The sequence below is a fragment of the Ipomoea nil genome, unplaced genomic scaffold (assembly GCF_001879475.1).
Source record: "Ipomoea nil cultivar Tokyo-kokei standard unplaced genomic scaffold, Asagao_1.1 scaffold0176, whole genome shotgun sequence".
Taxonomy (NCBI): Eukaryota; Viridiplantae; Streptophyta; class Magnoliopsida; order Solanales; family Convolvulaceae; genus Ipomoea; species Ipomoea nil.
The window spans coordinates 1,496,008-1,513,089 of NW_017616604.1; the positions used below are offsets into that span (position 1 = coordinate 1,496,008).

General features: G+C 40.5%; 2 protein-coding genes across 2 annotated transcripts; both read right to left on the reverse strand.

Moving 5' to 3' along the window:
* Positions 1-2,732: 2,732 nt before the first annotated feature.
* Positions 2,733-3,524, reverse strand: LOC109177896. Its single transcript, XM_019327382.1, has one exon. It carries the CDS (start codon positions 3,522-3,524, stop codon positions 2,733-2,735), a length of 792 nt encoding a protein of 263 aa, XP_019182927.1.
* Positions 3,525-3,776: 252 nt separating this feature from the next.
* LOC109177904 (aldehyde dehydrogenase family 2 member C4-like) lies at positions 3,777-5,107 on the reverse strand. The gene is made up of 5 exons (XM_019327396.1): positions 4,765-5,107; positions 4,556-4,645; positions 4,284-4,457; positions 4,060-4,197; positions 3,777-3,920 (listed from the first exon to the last, which is right to left on the reverse strand). The coding sequence occupies exons 1-5, from the start codon at positions 4,957-4,959 to the stop codon at positions 3,777-3,779; spliced, it is 741 nt and encodes a 246-aa protein (XP_019182941.1). The 5' UTR covers positions 4,960-5,107.
* Positions 5,108-17,082: the final 11,975 nt, after the last annotated feature.

The following is a 17,082-nucleotide window of genomic DNA, read 5'->3' on the forward strand; positions in this document are numbered from 1 at the left end:
TGTATCAGATTCAGATCTGCACTGCCCACTATTATATCATCTACATATACTAATAGTGCCACAAAAGACCTTCCTTCTCCCTTAACAAATAAAGAATTGTCAGGTAAGGACTGCTTAAACCCCATGGATTGCAGAGCTGAATTCAACTTAGTGTTCCATTGTCTGCTGGCCTGTTTGAGTCCATATAAAGACTTGTTTAGTCTGCACACCTTGCCCTTATCCCTTTTCTCAAAACCAAGTGGAACCTGCATATAAACCTCCTCATCTAATTCTCCGTGGAGGAATGCATTGTTGACATCCATTTGGTGCAGGTGCCAATCCTTAGCTGCTGCAATGGCAAGAAAGGTTCTGATTGTAGTAACCTTGGCCACTGGACTAAAGGTATCAAGGTAATCCACCCCACGTGTTTGTGTGTAGCCCTTAGCCACTAGTCTAGCTTTATATCTGTCAATGCTACCATCTGGTTTATGCTTGACCTTATACACCCATTTGCAGCCTATAGATTTCTTTGAGGGGTGCAGATCAACAATTGTCCATGTGTTGTTATTTTCAAGAGCAGAGATCTCATCATGCATGGCTTTCCTCCAACATTCATGTTCCATTGCCTCATTGTAACTCCTTGGCTCAGTAGTGCAAGTGATATTCATTACAAAAGATTGAAATGAAGGTGAAAGCATATCATAGCTTATAACCTTGTGCAGACTGTGTGGAGAGGTCCTGACTATAGAACTGTGGCACACATAGTCCCTTAGATAGGTGGGGGCCTGCTTGTGTCTGATGGACTTCCTAACAACTGGCTGTTCAGATGGAGGACTATATGCCTCAGTTGTCTCCTCAATGGTAATGTCATCAGGAGGGTAATCACCCTCATTTGATTCAGTTGTCAGCTCAGGACCTTCAAGAACTGAATTGTCTGGGATAGGGGGTTGTGGAACCACCATGGTGTCAACCATTGCATCTTCTTCTGGGGCACCATCCAGAACAGGTAATATAACTTGATTGAATTCCTGTTCAGGTTTATCCAAGTGTTGTAAGGGAAACACATGTTCATAAAACACTACATCCTTGGAGATAAAAAAACTTCTGTCTTGTAGATCATAGAGCTTATACCCTTTGACTCCATTAGCATATCCAATAAAGACACATTTCTTGGCTCTGGGGTCAAATTTTGATTTAGGACCCACTGTAGTGGCATATGCTAGACATCCAAAGACCCTTAGATGCTGATATTGAGGACTTTTGTGGAGGAGAAGCTGATAAGGAACTTGATTATTGATGGCAGCCGAGGGTAGCCTATTGATGATGTAGGCTGCATGTAATATGCACTCTCCCCAGAACTGTTCTGGTAGACCAGCTTGGAATCTGAGGGCTCTTGCTGTGCATAGAAGGTGGCCATGCTTTCTTTCCACCCTGCTGTTTTGCTGGGGAGTGTAAGTACAAGAGGTTTGATGCACTATCCCTTCTTTATTAAAGAAATCAATCATATCAAACTCTAGCCCATTGTCTGTCCTTATACATTTCACTTTTGTGTCAAACTGGTTCTTGACTAAGTTACAGAAGGATGTGACCAAGTTTCTGACCTCAGATTTCCTCTTCATTAAGTGAACCCATACTGATCTGCTATGGTCATCTAGTATGGTTAAGAAGTAATGATGGCCATGAGGAGTTGCAACCTTGTAAGGCCCCCAAATATCCATATGCAACAATTCAAAACAAGCAACTGAATTAGATAAACTTGATTGAAAAGGAAACCTTTTCTGCTTGGCAAGATGACAACAATCACAAACTAGATCTTTATTCATTTGTATAATGGGATCAAGTTTATGCAAACATTGGATTTTGGTGTATGAAGCATGCCCTAGTCTAGCATGCCATAGAGTACATTTGTTCACAGTGGGAACTAAATTGCAAATAGAAGGGAAAACAGTAGGAAAGACCAAATGGTACAATCCATTTTTGAGCTCAGCTGCTCCAATCTTCTTGCCATGGGCATCCTGTATAATGCATTCATCAGTGTGCAATCTCATGGTACAATTTGAGCCTTGAATAAGAGCACCAATAGAGATTAAGTTGTAACAGAATCCAGGAACATAAAGAACATTATGTAAGACAACATCATCAGATAAATGCGCAGATCCAGTGTATGTGATGGCAACCTGCAGACCATTAGGCAAGCCAACATGCATATTCTGAACTTCTTTGTGATTTCTCAGCAATTTTTCATCACACACAATATGGTGAGTAGCACCACTATCCAATATCTAGTTATTCATGTTATGAACCACAGAAATCAGAGAAGGATTCATACCTTCTAATTGGGTGGCTGGCACTGAGATTGCAGATATGGTGTTGGCTAGGGGCTGATTAGTGAGGGTGTTTGAATTTCCCCCAGAAGTCTTCTGTAGTTGCATGAACTCCAAAAAATTCTTGAAGTCTGTTTGAGTAAACAAACTGGCTGCATTTGGATTCTGATTTTCTGTTTGAGTTAAATTGACCGATCCTTGATTCTTTGCCCTTGGCTTCCAACCAGGGGGATAACCATACTTCTTGTAACATTTATCCTGTGTATGTCCAGTATAGCCACAATATGTGCATACTGGCCTCTTGTTGCCTGAAGGAAATCTCTTATAATTCTGGTGATTTCCACTGTCAGCATTGGCTAAAAACACACTGCTACTGCTTCCATTTTCTCCTGCTTGATGAAGCTGGCTTCCAAAACCAGTAGTGTTCATCTAAAATTGCCTTTCTTGTTGTGCTATCATCGAATATGCTTCACACACATCAGGCAAGGGTTTCATGAGCATGATCTGGTTTCTAGCTCCAGTGTACCTATCATGCAACCCGATCAGAAAAACAGAGAGTTTATCCTTCTCTGCCTGTTCATTCATCTCGTCAATTCTTTTTCCACATTGACATTTTGGATTGCATCCGCACAGCATGGTAGGCCTGAGGATCATTAACTCATCCCATAACAGTTTATGTTTCGTGAAATATTCATTCAGAGAGCCTTCTTCCTGTTTCGTTCGATAAATTTCACATTTAATCTCCGCAATCCGGAATAGGTCTTGTTGACTGAATCGTCGTTTCAAGTCATTCCAGATTCCATACGCCGTGTCTATCCAAAGCACACTTCGGCCAATAGTCGGGGACAACGATCGGACAATCCATGATACCACTGTGTTGTTGCAACGTTCCCAGACATCATACTTTCGATCGCCTATTGCAGGCTTGGTGATGGTTCCATTGACAAACGCAAGTTTGTTTTTACAGGATAGAGCCATTGTCATTGCTCGAGCCCAGGGATGGTAGTTCGAGCCATCCATCGGGGTAGACACGAGCACCAGCGCTGGATTTTCGTTTGCGTGCAAGAAATAGGGATTGGATTGAAGATCGGGGTTGAAATTCACCTCTCCAATAGCAGCGGGAACTTCCTGAGCGGGATTGGGGTTGGCAGCGTTTGCCGCAGCAGTTGCCGGATTACTGACCGGAGCCGATCGATTGCCGACGGGAAGCCACGCTTCCATTGTGGGAAAGTGCTTCGTAGATTACTTCATTCGAAGCTCTGATACCATGTGATGATTCAGAGAAGAAGGGAGTATCGACTGAAATGGAGACAAAAGGATTATTCTCATTACTTGGCAAGAAGGCTTAGTACAAGAGTTTTATATGCACAGTCATGCAAAGCTAAGAAAAAAGAGGGAAAAAGGAACTGCTTCTAACAGACTGCTTCTAACTGCTTCTAACAGATTTTGGAGTGAACGGATGGACTCCACTTGTCATCCATCGGAGACTCCTGATATAGTTGGCTCAATGAAATATCCTTTTCTGTCCAGTGACTTACCACCAGTTAGCAACGTAGCACCCTCCCTCTTTCCATGTTCAATATATGGAAGTATCTTCTCATACTGATTTATGTCAGCTTGCATTGCATATATAATCAATAAGTAGTAGTAGACTTGTATGTATATATGTTTCAGCATGCATATTGGTACGTATATATGTATATTTATGGGTGTACGTAAAGGGCTGGCTTAATTGTTTGAAGCAATAAATTCATACTTGGGGTCCCTGTTGAACATTAGGATCAAAAGGGTCGCCAATCACCCTGGCTTTTGCCTTGGCTACCACCTTCTCAACAAACTTGTCATAAATTCCTTCCTGGACGAACACACGAGACCCAGCCGCACATACTTCTCCCTGCCAATTCAAAACCCCGACCAATATCACTATCCTATGATTTCGGGAAATTAAGGATAGATCCTCCAAATTAATGACTACTTTACCTTATTATATGTGACTCCAGCTAAAGCCAGATCCGAAACCTTATCAACGTCTACATCATCAAACACTATGAAAGGAGACTTGCCTCCCAGCTCAAGTGACACAGGTTTTCGATTGCTAGTTGCTGCAGCCTGCATTATCAGACGCCCCACTTCTGTCGACCCTGTAAAACTAACCTGAACATCCAGGAAATGAAACAAAAATTTAATTATGGTTAAATTGAATGTGGGAATATATTTAATGCATATATATTAATTAAGGAAGATCAGATTACCTTATCAATGTCCATGTGAGAGCTAATGGCAGCACCAGCAGTTGGTCTAAATCCTGTAATCACATTCACCACTCCATCAGGGACTCCCGCCTGTTTGTAAATTGAGAAAATTAAAACAGTCTTTAATTACTCCATATAACAAGCTAAGGGTAAAAAAGATCGAAAACATCAAGAAAGGAAATTACAAATTACAATCAAGCTAAGCTTACCAGCTTGGCTAAATGAGCAAAAAAGAGAGCAGAAAGGGGAGTCTGTTCAGCAGGCTTGACAACCACAGTACAACCAGCTGCTAATGCAGGGGCAACCTTAAACGCAAACATTTGTCCTGGAAAATTCCACGGAATTATGAGTCCGACCACACCTATGGGCTCTCGCAATGTGTATCCTTGGAGGTCACGCGACATCTTGAGAGTGGTGCCGTGGATTTTGTCTGCTGCACTAGCGTAGTAACGAAAAGTCCCCGCTGCTGCCGGTGCATTTTTATACTTCCCTTCACTAAACAGTTTCCCTGCATCAAGTGTCTCTAAAACTGCTATTTCTTCTGCATTTTCCTCAATTTGAAATTATTTGGACCTTGAGATTATTTGGGAGGTTATGGTGTATGTTTAACATTCCAAATTTATGGACTTAGAGTTTTGATTTATTGTCTAAGTTATTGGAATGCTTCTATAACTTGACTATCTTTTGGCTATTTTGATGAGTGGGAGTGACAGACGTGTCAACTCCAAGCTCTTAGCCGTTAGAGGTAGTGCTTAAAGTTAACTTATAAAGAAGTCATTGAATATAGTTAGCTTTATGCTAACATTAAAAGATCTCTACTTAAGGCATGCTTTTAAGGATCTTGGAGATCATACAGTGTACTCTATTGTACAATTTGGATGATTTTCTCTCTTTAGTTGCGCATATATATATATATATATATATATTTTATTTTGAGAAATATCCATTTAAGGTACCAGGAATAAACATAAGGTTTGTTCATAAATGATTCAAGTTGGGTAATCAAAATGCATGTGATCATAGGAGATATTACTCACTTATTCAGTAGAAGACATATTACTATGATTCGTGGGTTTTGTTCTTTGATGAGAATTGTGCTATTACTTGCACCAAGTGGGAGACTGTAAGACTTTCCTGTATAATATATATTATATATTATGGGTCTTACTTATGTGGTGCAAGTGGACTAGGCCCATTAAGTAATTGGTTGGACTGGACATTAGGTTAAGTCTGTATTCCACCATATGCCTATATAAACCCTGTATTGATGGGATACATGACATATTCATTATATAGCATAAAGTTATGGTACTCATACTGCTCAGAAAATACCAGTACACCATCTAGGGTTCTGAGTCAAGTATGAGACAAAACGGCTAACCCTATTCCGCAGATCTACCGTTCACGTGGCTACACAACAGGATATCAACCATGGCTGGAGATCTACCGTGCTTCCGCTTCCGCTACTACGAGTTAAGTTTCTCGTAGATTAATCTTAGATCTCACACATATGTAATCTATTACAATCAAATACCTTCGACCCTTGAGACATTTGTATACTAGCTCAGCCAATTCATCACTATTTTCATAGACCCCTGCTGGGGCAAGAGAATGAAGTAAGCTTTGGAACACTTGTCCCGGATTATACTCCTGTGAGATAGTAACCCAAGCTTGACAATCAAAACGAGAAATGAATGAAGCATCTTCATAAATTTTTTTAGCTAAGGTAGTTTTACTGATGCAGCCCATTCCCACAATTGAGAAAATTTCTCGTTTCGAGGATCGCTGGTTCAGGTTGTCCATTATTGTGTTGAACTCATCATCGCAGCCAACCATTTTGATTGTAGACTTTGAAGCTTGCTGTTGCAGCGAATCAGGCCTTGTAGGAGAAATATGATTGTTGTTTTGTGAGTTTTTAGATTGGTGGTATGCATTCCTAACCTTCAACAACTCTTTGTTGATGTAAGTTGTGAGCTTATTTCCTAGAGTTAAGATCTGACGAATCCTGTGTCGAGCCTGTTTCCGTTGTTTCATGTATTTATAGAGATAAGAGGAGGGGGCTCTCAATTCTTACCTGATTAAACTTTCTGCTTCATACAACATATTCCTCCTTTCTTTATGCTTGCTCTCCTGTTCATCACCAGCTTCTTGTTCATTCTTGCTTTCTTGTTCATCGCCACTCTCTTGCTCATAATAGTAATATTGTTTATGATACAGAAGACGTTGATGTTGTGTGCAAAAAGATTTGACCCTTTTATTTATACGAGGCGGCATGCGTGATACCGGCAGCGTGAAGTGGTTCCTTAGCATATCCAACACACAATTCATATCCATAGACATAGGTGGATGTGGGTTCAATTGTGTGTAGAGATGGTGGGTTGGTAGGACTGTTGTTGTGTAAATAGGTGGATGTGGGTTCAATTCCACCTCTCAGCAATTTGTATGGTTATATTGCATATGTACATATTAGATTTGTAAAATGATTTCTACTATGTTTAGAGTAACACTTTAACCCTTAACTTAAATTCTTTACAATTAAACCACTTCAACTCTTTTGAAACTATTTTGGTTTAATAAACTATTCCACGATTTGTTTAAAGAGTTATGTACTAAGAAAATTATTATTTTGGGAAGGGTTTATACCTTGCATAATTCTTAGTTTGATAAATTTATTATCCATAATTGGAAATATTATGTATATTGAGAAAATATGTGACTTGAAAAACTCTGTACAATAAATTATGTACTTTGTTATGTGATTTTTATAGAAATGATTTTTGCTACATCGGGCTATTTGATTATAAGAACTATTTTGAATGTTCGGTCAAACTCATGAGGTAACCTACATTTTGTTATTTGTGTAATTTTACATTTTCTCTTTTTAAACAGATTAACTGGATTAATCAACTGACTAAATAGACTGACTGATTCAGCGATGAATTCAATCAGTAATAACTAATCACAGTGAAGATTAAAGAAAAGATAACACTACAAAGCCAACAACACATAATGTTTACCCAGTTCGATACAGTGTGTATCTACGTCTGGGGGACGATCACATAGGCGTCCAATCCACTAAATCATAATCCGATGTACAAAGGTAGATATACAAAAATCTTACCCAAGTGCCCCACACAAGGTACATACCCAGTCTACACAGGTTTAGTGGATTGTTGAAGATGGAGAGCTATGCATACAGAAGTCCAATGAAATCCCTTCACTTGGAGAGCCCACTCTGATGCAGTCCACTTCAATGATGCTATTTACAGTTGCTCCCACAACAGTGTGATCACAGTGTCCTTTCGTTTAAGCAGTAGTGATTCTTCTCAAGTTCGTCATCTTAATCACCATGAACATGTTGTATTGAGAAGAGGCATGATTATCAAAGATCTGATCTCATCAAACTGATGTGAAGTGTTTTCTTCTTTCTCAAAGGCGTAACCCTCATTCGCTTCAAATGAGGATACTTATAGTTCCGTCAAAAGAACACTCCTTCCATAGATGTCTTTGATTGTAGATGGTAGGACGATATTTGAAGAATGTAATCTTAAGGATTTGGTCCATACCTTTCCAAAGCAGATACGCTGATCTTCTTTCCAAATCTGACTTCTGTAAAACTGCGTACAGCATTTAGGAAAATAACTTCCTACAACAGATCTTCAGTGTCAGTCCTTCTGTTGTTGAATCTGATTAATCAGTCCATTGAGGAACAAAACAGACACTGAACTAATCCTATCTTAGTATGCCATAATAATATTGCCAATTATAAGTTGGGGTTTTTAAACAATTAAAACACTAACAAACTCCCCCATTGGCTATTATTTGGCAAAACAACTCGACTATATAGAAAGACATAAGAACTGAGATAACTAAGATAGGCTAACATAATACCACCCAACATTTGATTACATTGCAGAAATAAAAACACAGCATACATGTCATGCTGGATCAAAACAAAGTCAAGAAAAACATTCTTCAAAAGGAGGTGCCATCACAAACAATCGCCCAGCCAGGGCCAGAAGGTACACAAAAACACACAACTCCCCTGAGTTCATACTCCCCCTTTTTGCCAAAAGAGAGCCAAAGCCAGGTCAAGCGTTGGAGGGAGTCTCACTGTTAGACTTCACAGGAGCAGCAGCAGAGACCTCAGTCAGGCTTAAACAAAGAAGAACAGTGGCTAATTCTGTATGAGCCCCTGTCAGCTATTTAGCGATTATGCCATGAACTGTCTCGAGTTCAGAGACTCTTGCCTTCAATTGGATAGAGAGTTGAAGATCTCGTGCATGCGGCGAGATGTCCTCCACTGTATCAGTCTCAGGATTGGAGGGTGCAGTCACCGGCATAACATCACATATATGTTCTCCAATCAACAGACGCCGGTCCACCGTGTAGAGAAGGGTCGGACTGATTACCTCACTCGTCATAGGCTCAAGGCCCTGTGATGTAAGAATTCCAAAGATCAAATTAGGAAAGGGCAGTCGTACCTTTTGTTCCCTCGGGTGAATCAGAGTGAGAATATGAGAATAGATCCACGACCCAAGATCAAAGGGCATCTTGGTTCCAATTCTGAATAAGAGACTGGCCAGTGGCTTGCCGACAGTGTGGAAATGTGCCGAAGGGAGCCAGTTATGCAGAGCAAGACGATGAAGAATCACATATTTGGAGGTGAGCTGAGAGCTAGGTAGAGTATCCTTGTCACCAGTAGGCCATCTGTCAGCTTGTCCACCTGTGACTGTTTTGGCCACTGCATCCCAGTCAGTAATAGCTCCCTCTTGGACTCCTTGCAGGCTATAGTATTTGTTAATCTTGTCAGGGCCAAACACATACCATTCCCCTCGAATGAAAATCTGCAGTGGATGCTCTCCAGACAAATTGTCCATCTCCTCATTAAGATTACAGTAAAATTCGTAGGTGAGCAGCTTTGAGTAAGGACAGATGGCAGTGACAGTCTTCAGAAGACCCACTTCTCTCAGCAAGGACAGAACATCACAGACGGAGTTCATCTGTTTTTCATCAACCGATCTTTGAATAATCAGTTCTCTTCGGACCATTGTGGACCACTTGGCTTGAGCAGAAGGAGAAACAAATTGAGGTCTGTAAATGGATGTGTCAGAGCTTTCAGCAGCTTGAACCTCAGGTGTAATGCTCCGACCTCTGGCACGGGTAGCAGGTTTCACTTTTCTGGTGGAAGATGCGAGGACAACATGTGGTTGAGTAGCAACAGAACCCTTTTGCTTAACAGAGGATCGTAGAGTCTTGAAAACTTGTTGGATAGGTGGATTAGATTCAGATTTGACTGTTTCACTAGACTTCCTTTTCTTCTCAAGCTGATCTGTGTCAGCATTGTCACCACCTGTCTCCGCAATAACTTTTACAGGAACATTCTTCCTCTTAGACCTTCTCGTTTCTTTCGTTGGGGATTGAACAGGAGTCACAGAATGACTGGAATCAGATACTTGAGTAGAAGAGCCATCAAGTAGATTAGTAACCTCTCGTATTTTAAATTTTGTGGAGTCAGGATGAGCAGTGGCCTCAATGGTTGGAATGTCAGATGGAGGTGCTTGAAACCCATAAACTTCAGCCAGAATCTTATCATCTTCGCTGGAGGATTCAGATGGGTGAATCACTCAATACGGTTGAGGAATCAAAGCAGACGGTAGTCCAGCAAAATGTCGCACATGCTCCAGACTTTCACCTAACGATGTGGCAGTGTAGACTGGGATTCCACCTGTTTTCTCAGACTTATTGGGGCTTGAGAGGTCAACAGACTCAACATTAGCAGGTAAATCAGACGGATCATCAGCAGGGCAAATTTCTTTGGGATCAACAGCAATCTCAGCAGATGGCAGAACTATATTATCAGAAGAGAATACAATTAGACCTAGATTATTAGGCTCATCAGATGATTTTTCTTTCTCATCAGACACATGCAAGGCATCATTTTCACACAATCAGACTCACTTAACGGCAGGGATGAAGGATCAACATTCACAGGGGGTTTCTCAGAGTTCAAAGCAGTTAAATTTTCATTATTAACAGGCACACAAGACGGAGTAGCAGAATCATCAGGTTTATCCAGTGAAATTTCAATAGGAGAATCAGAATTGTTTGACCTGTTTCGGAGGATCTCCAGTCTGTGTCTTGCCTCTTTTTCAGCAGCTTCGAGATACAAGGGCTGCGACTCTGCTTGCCGTCGAGAGACCTCAGCAGATTCTAGGGCTCGTTGTGCAAAATGCCGAAGAAATGTCCCGACCCGATTTCCATCCGAGGGTTCTGGAATAGATATTGGAGAAACCTCATCACTGGCTTCAGAAACCATCATCAGCAGTTCAGTTGCATCGTCTTCAGACCAATCAGCATAAAACTCTTGGTAGTTTGTCATAACAGCCACCAATATCTCATCACGAAGTAGAGGATCAAGCTTGAGTTTCTTCTTCATGGCAAACTGTAATAGAGTCTGAATATGCTTAAACGCCACTTCTGGAGAATGTGTCTTGCTTCCGAGTTTGATGATGATATTTCTTACTGGATCCGCCATTGGAGATTTTTGTGAGAGAAGAAGGACAAATCAAGGAAGGCAAGGAAGCAGAGAGGAAGACTGAGTGCTGAGATACTCGTAGATATTTTTCTACTTGGCCCGATAACAAATAGACTTAAGGGTGATGAACCCTAATTAATGAGGCTAGTCAAATAGAATGCAGACGCGATTGATTGACACAACGGTACAACTTCTTTTTAGGAAGGAAACGGAACCCAAGGAAATTTGAATTTCGAAGAAAGATTAGGATCTTTAAGATATCTTTGAGATACATTAGGTTATAGAATCCACTTAACAAAAATAGAGAGGATATTTAAAAGGAAGTCAAGCCATAATACTGACCCGTACAAACCAACCTCCACTCCTCTCTGATTGACTAACTACTTTATTAGTCAATTCTGCAAATTCCCAGAGCAGACCTGAGAATTTCAAAATGATTTGCGTATAGTGGCTTAGTCAGAATATCCGCCAGTTGTTTGTCAGTTTGAATATATTCCAATTCAATCTCCTTGGATTCAGCCAGGTCTCTGATGTAATGATGCCTGATATCAATATGCTTCGTTTTGGAGTGTTGAACTGGATTCTTGGAGATATTAATAGCACTGACATTGTCACAATAGAGTGTCATAATTCCTTGAGTAAGACCATAATCCAGCAACATCTGTTTCATCCATACCAACTGAGTACAACATCCACCAGCAGCTATGTATTCTGCTTCTGCAGTGCTTAAAGAAATAGAATTTTGTTCCTTACTTAGCCATGATACCAAGTTTTTACCAACAAAGAAGCATCCTCCAGATGTACTCTTTCGATCATCAATATTTCTTGCCCAATCAGCATCACAGTATGCCACAAGACTCAGTTCACTGTCCTTGGAGTACCAGAGGCCATACTGCATCGTTCCTTTTACATATTTCAGAATACGTTTTGCAGCTATCAGGTGCGATTCCTTTGGATCAGATTGATATCTTGCACAGATTCTAACACTGAAAATTATGTCTGGTCGACTGGCTGTTAGATACAACAGACTGCCAATCAAGCTGCGATAGACTGTGTTATCCATTGATATACCAGTTTCATCCTTTGATACTTTTGTGGAGGTAGATATTGGTGTCCTGGATGGTTTAAATGATTCCAGATCAAACTTCTTGACTAGATTCTTAGCATACTTTTCTTGTGAGATAAAGTATCCTTCAGAGCTTTGCTTGACCTGTAGTCCTAGAAAGTATGTCAGTTGACCAACCATGGACATTTCAAATTCTTCCTTCATGACTTTTACCAACTCATCAGTGTATCTTTGTAAGGTTGATCCAAATACAATGTCGTCAACATAGATTTGGGCAATGGTTACATGACTTCCAGTAGTCTTTACAAACAAGGTTTTGTCAACACTTCCCCGTTTATACCCATGCTGAAGCAGATACTGTGTCAGTCGCTCATACCATGCTCGTGGGGTTTGTTTTAGACCATAGAGAGCTTTTCGAAGCTTGTAGACATATGATGGATGGTCTGGATCTTCAAAACCTTTAGGTTGAGCCACATAGATATCTTCGTGCAGATAGCCATTCAGGAATGCTGTCTTAACATCCATCTGAAACAGTGTGAATCCCATAATACATGCGACAGCCAACAGAATCCTGATTGACTCGAGTCTAGCTACAGGAGCAAATGTCTCATCATAGTCAATCCCTTCAATCTGAGTGTACCCTTGGGCCACTAACCGAGCTTTGTTCCTTGCTATATTTCCAGCTTCATCAGTTTTATTTTTAAAGATCCATTTTGTTCCAATTATGTTAACACCATCAGGTCTTGAAACTAAATCCTAGACATGATTTCGCTCAAACTGATGTAGATCATCCTGTAAAGCTTCTTTAACATTCCTGGGTTCTATCTTTGAGGTATAGCAAGCAGACCCAGATATTTCTGTCAGATTATTTCTTATTCTGCTCCTGGTCTTCATCCCATCTGTTGGATCTCCAATGATGTTGTTTGACGGATGATTTTTCTGAGTTCTGGTGGGTTTGTCTTTACCTGTATCATTTATGAGATTTGTCTCCTGTTCCGAACTTTCTTGATCTTCATCTGAGGATTCTTGTGATTTGGGCTGACTGTTGCTATCAGTGGTATTTGATTCACTGAGAGGAAGCTTTGTCACTGAATCTGTCACTGCTGTGTCTACTAATTCTTTTGGACTATCATCTATAACCACATTTACTGATTCCATCACAGATTGAGTTCTCTTGTTGTAGACTCTGTAGGCACGACTGTTTGGAGAGTATCCAAGGAAGATGCTCTCATCACTCTTAGGTTCAAACTTCCCTCTTTGTTCTCTATCAGCCAGCACATAACACTTTGTCCCGAACACATGAAAATACTTTAGGTTTGGCTTCTTTTCCTTCCAGATCACATATGGTGTTTTGGTCGTTCCTGGTCTAAGATAGACTCTATTTACAGTGTGACAGGCTGTGTGTACTGCTTCAGCCCAGAAGCGCTGCGGCAGATGAGAGGCATGTAGCATAACTCTAGCCATTTCTTGTAAAGTTCGATTCTTTCTTTCCACTAAACCATTCTGTTGAGCAGTTCTAGGAGCTGAGAACTCATGTGATATACCATGCTCGGAGCAGAAATCTGAGTATAGTGAATTCTCAAATTCTTTTCCATGATCACTTCTCAGTCTCTGAACTTTTATTATAGATTCATTCTTTTCCTTTTGAATCCTTATGCACAAAGTTTTAAAGGCCTTGAATGCTTCTGATTTTTCTCTTAGAAAGTATACCCAGCTGTATCGAGAGAAATCATCTACACACACAAATATGTATTATTTTTCCCCCAATGTTTTCAGTCTGTGTTGGCCCCATGAGGTCTATGTGAACAAGATCTAGACACTTCTCAGTGGTGATACCTCTTACTACTTTGTGCGGAGTTCTGATTTGTTTCCCAATGGCACATGCACCACAAACTTTTTCCAGATCTATTCTGATCTTAGGTACACCTTTCACAGCTTCCAGTTTTATCAGTTTATCCATATCTCTGAAGTTTACGTGACCCAGTCGTCTATGCCAGAGTTTTGATTCATCAGATTTGGATAGGTGACATGCAGTTTCATTTGCCAAAACATAACAATTGTCTGAGGACCGGGTTCCTTCCATGACAAGTTGATTTGCTTTGTCACTAACTCTGCAACAGTTACGATCGAAGCACACATTCCAATTTTGATCACACAACTGACTGATGCTAATCAGATCAGCTTTCAACCCACTGACTAACAGAACTTCTTCTAATTGAGGCAAACCTGGTACATTCAGGGTACCTTTCCCAACTATTTTCCCTTTTTGTCCATCTCCATATGTTACAGCTCCACTGCTTGGTTGAACAGCCATCAGTCACTTTACATTTCTAGTCATATGTCTGGAACAGCCACTGTCGAAATACCATCTAGCTTCAGTTGACGCAGTCAGAACTATAGTGGGGTAGCAAATAACTTCTGACTTTCTGACCCAAACCTGTCTAGTAAACGGTGTAATAGTCTTGTTCTGATATTTCTCCTTCCTTTGATCTCTGTAGAAAAAATAACATTCAGGCCGAGTACGACCTTTTGTTTGACAGTAGTGACAAATGGGAGTGTAATGTCTAACTTTGACAAGCTTATTCTTGAACCTTGAATAATGAGATTGATGAGTTACTTTGGCAAGGTCAGTATCTGCAGTCTGGTCATATCTCCTTCTCTTGTCAATTTTTTGCACTGACCGAGATGACTGTCCTTGTTCAAAGCTGTGAACTGCTATGGTCTTAAACATACCCTCTTTGACAAACATAGGTGCATTATTCAAAGATTCACCTCGTTCAAATCCTAGACCTTTTTTATCATTAGGATTTCTGCCAAAGTCTAGAATATTGTCTAAGGTTGATGTGGTGTCCATCATCTGGATATTTTTCTTCAGACCCTCCAATTCCTTTATCAGTTTTCCTTCTCTGGTTCTTATCTGAGTGATGAGATCTTCTTTTATGACAAGGTCTGTATTCAGTTTTCTTAGAAGATCATCCCTTTGCTTCAGCTCGTCATTCAAATTTTTATTGACTTTCACTAGTTGTTCCCAGCTTGCAACAAGTTTAGCAAATTCTATTTCAAGTTGAGTATGTCTCTCTTCAAAATCATCAGTTGATATGTAAGATTCTTTATCTGATTGGTTTCCGTCTGACTGAATGTCTGTAGCTGTAAAGAAGGCTACAAAGTTTCCCACATTATCATCTGACTGATCATTGGATGTTTCATCCTCATCATCGCTTAATGTAGCTACTGACATAGCCTTTTTTCTCTTGAGATACGTTGCACATTCAGCCTGTATGTGACCATACCCTTCACATTCTCTACACTGCACTAACTGGTTGAGGGACTTCCCTGTGTCTGTGGAACTGTTTCTGTTCTGTCTTGTTCGACTAGTCTGAGATTGATTGTTCTGTGAAAAGGGAGTTGTTTCGGCTTTCTGATATGAGGAGTTGTTACCTTTGTATTGTGTCCTGGTGGACTGACCTTGACTCTTTCTGTTGAAATCTTTTAATATTTTCTTGAAATTCTTGGTTAGAAGAGCCAAGGTTTCATCATCTATGTCGTCTGTGTCAGATTCTCGATCAGCCTCAGCCACAAAAGCCACTGACTTTCCTTTTTTGTTGCTTGCAAGATCGTCATCCGCAAGCACTTCTAGTTCATATGTGTGTTAAGTTCTCCGACAGTCTTCTTTTCCCAACCTGTGTGTTCCTGAATAGCAGTTACTTTCATCCGGAAGCGTTTAGGCAAAGATCGAAGGATCTTTTTGACTACTCTCTCATCAGTGAAAGGTTCACCAAGAATTGAGGCTCTATTCATCAGATTCGGAACCCGACTGTGAAAGGTCGAAATGGTTTCCTCTTCATTCATTCTAAGGGCTTCGAATTCTGATAGTACCATTTGTAGCTTTGACTGCTTGACATCACTAGTTCCCTCAAATCTGGTTTCAAGAATTTCCCATACACGTTTAGCTTCTTTTACCCCGGTGACAAGAGTAAAAACAGATTCATGCAGAGATCCTACAATCGAGTTCAAAGTTTTGTTGTTTAGATCAGAGGCATTCATTTCATCGTCTGTCCACGTCTCCATGGGCTTATCTCCAGTGGTTCCATCCGCATTCTGAACAGTTGGACGGCTCCACCCAGTTAGGACAGTACGGTAAACCCTGGTACCTGTGCTTGGAGATATATCTCCATGCGAGCCTTCCAGAAAGAGTAGTTGTGACCATCTAGTTCCGGTGGTTTCATACTTGCATCCATCCTGAATACAAACAACCAGCCAACAAATACACACAGAGGCACTTCCAAAAGACAGAGAACAATGCAAAACTAAACAAAACAGCCCGTACGGATCAAGTCACTATGTAGACTTAAAAGCTCTGATACCACATGTAATTTTGCATTTTCTCTTTTTAAACAGATTAACTAGATTAATCAACTGACTAAATGGACTGACTGATTCAGCGATGAATTCAATCAGTAATAACTAATCACAGTGAAGATTAAAGAAAAGATAACACCACAAAGCCAACAACACAGAATGTTTACCCAGTTCGATAAAGTGTGTATCTACGTCTGGGGGACGATCACATAGGCGTCCAATCCACTAAATCATAATCCGATGTACAAAGGTAGATATACAATAATCTTACCCAAGTGCCCCACACAAGGTACATACCCAGTTTACACAGGTTTAGTGGATTGTTGAAGATGGAGAGCTATGCATACAGAAGTCCAATGAAATCCCTTCACTTGGAGAGCCCACTCTGATGCAGTCCACTTCAATGACGCTCTTTACAGTTGTTCCCACAACAGTGTGATCACAGTGTCCTTTCGTTTAAGCAGCAGTGATTCTTCTCAAGTTCGTCATCTTAATCACCATGAACATGTTGTATTGAGAAGAGGCATGATTATCAAAGATCTGATCTCATCAAACTGATGTGAA

Bases quoted from the DNA above. Each gene is read 5' to 3' on its own strand.
- LOC109177896 (XM_019327382.1), bottom strand. From the start codon at position 3,524: ATGGAAGCGTGGCTTCCCGTCGGCAATCGATCGGCTCCGGTCAGTAAT.
- LOC109177904 (XM_019327396.1), bottom strand. From the start codon at position 4,959: ATGTCGCGTGACCTCCAAGGATACACATTGCGAGAGCCCATAGGTGTG. The intron at 4,646-4,764 runs GTAAGCTTAGCT...ATTTACAAACAG, and splicing joins TTGCTCATTTAGCCAAGCTG to GCGGGAGTCCCTGATGGAGT. The intron at 3,921-4,059 runs GTATGAATTTAT...TATGCAATGCAA, and splicing joins ATGTTCAACAGGGACCCCAA to GCTGACATAAATCAGTATGA.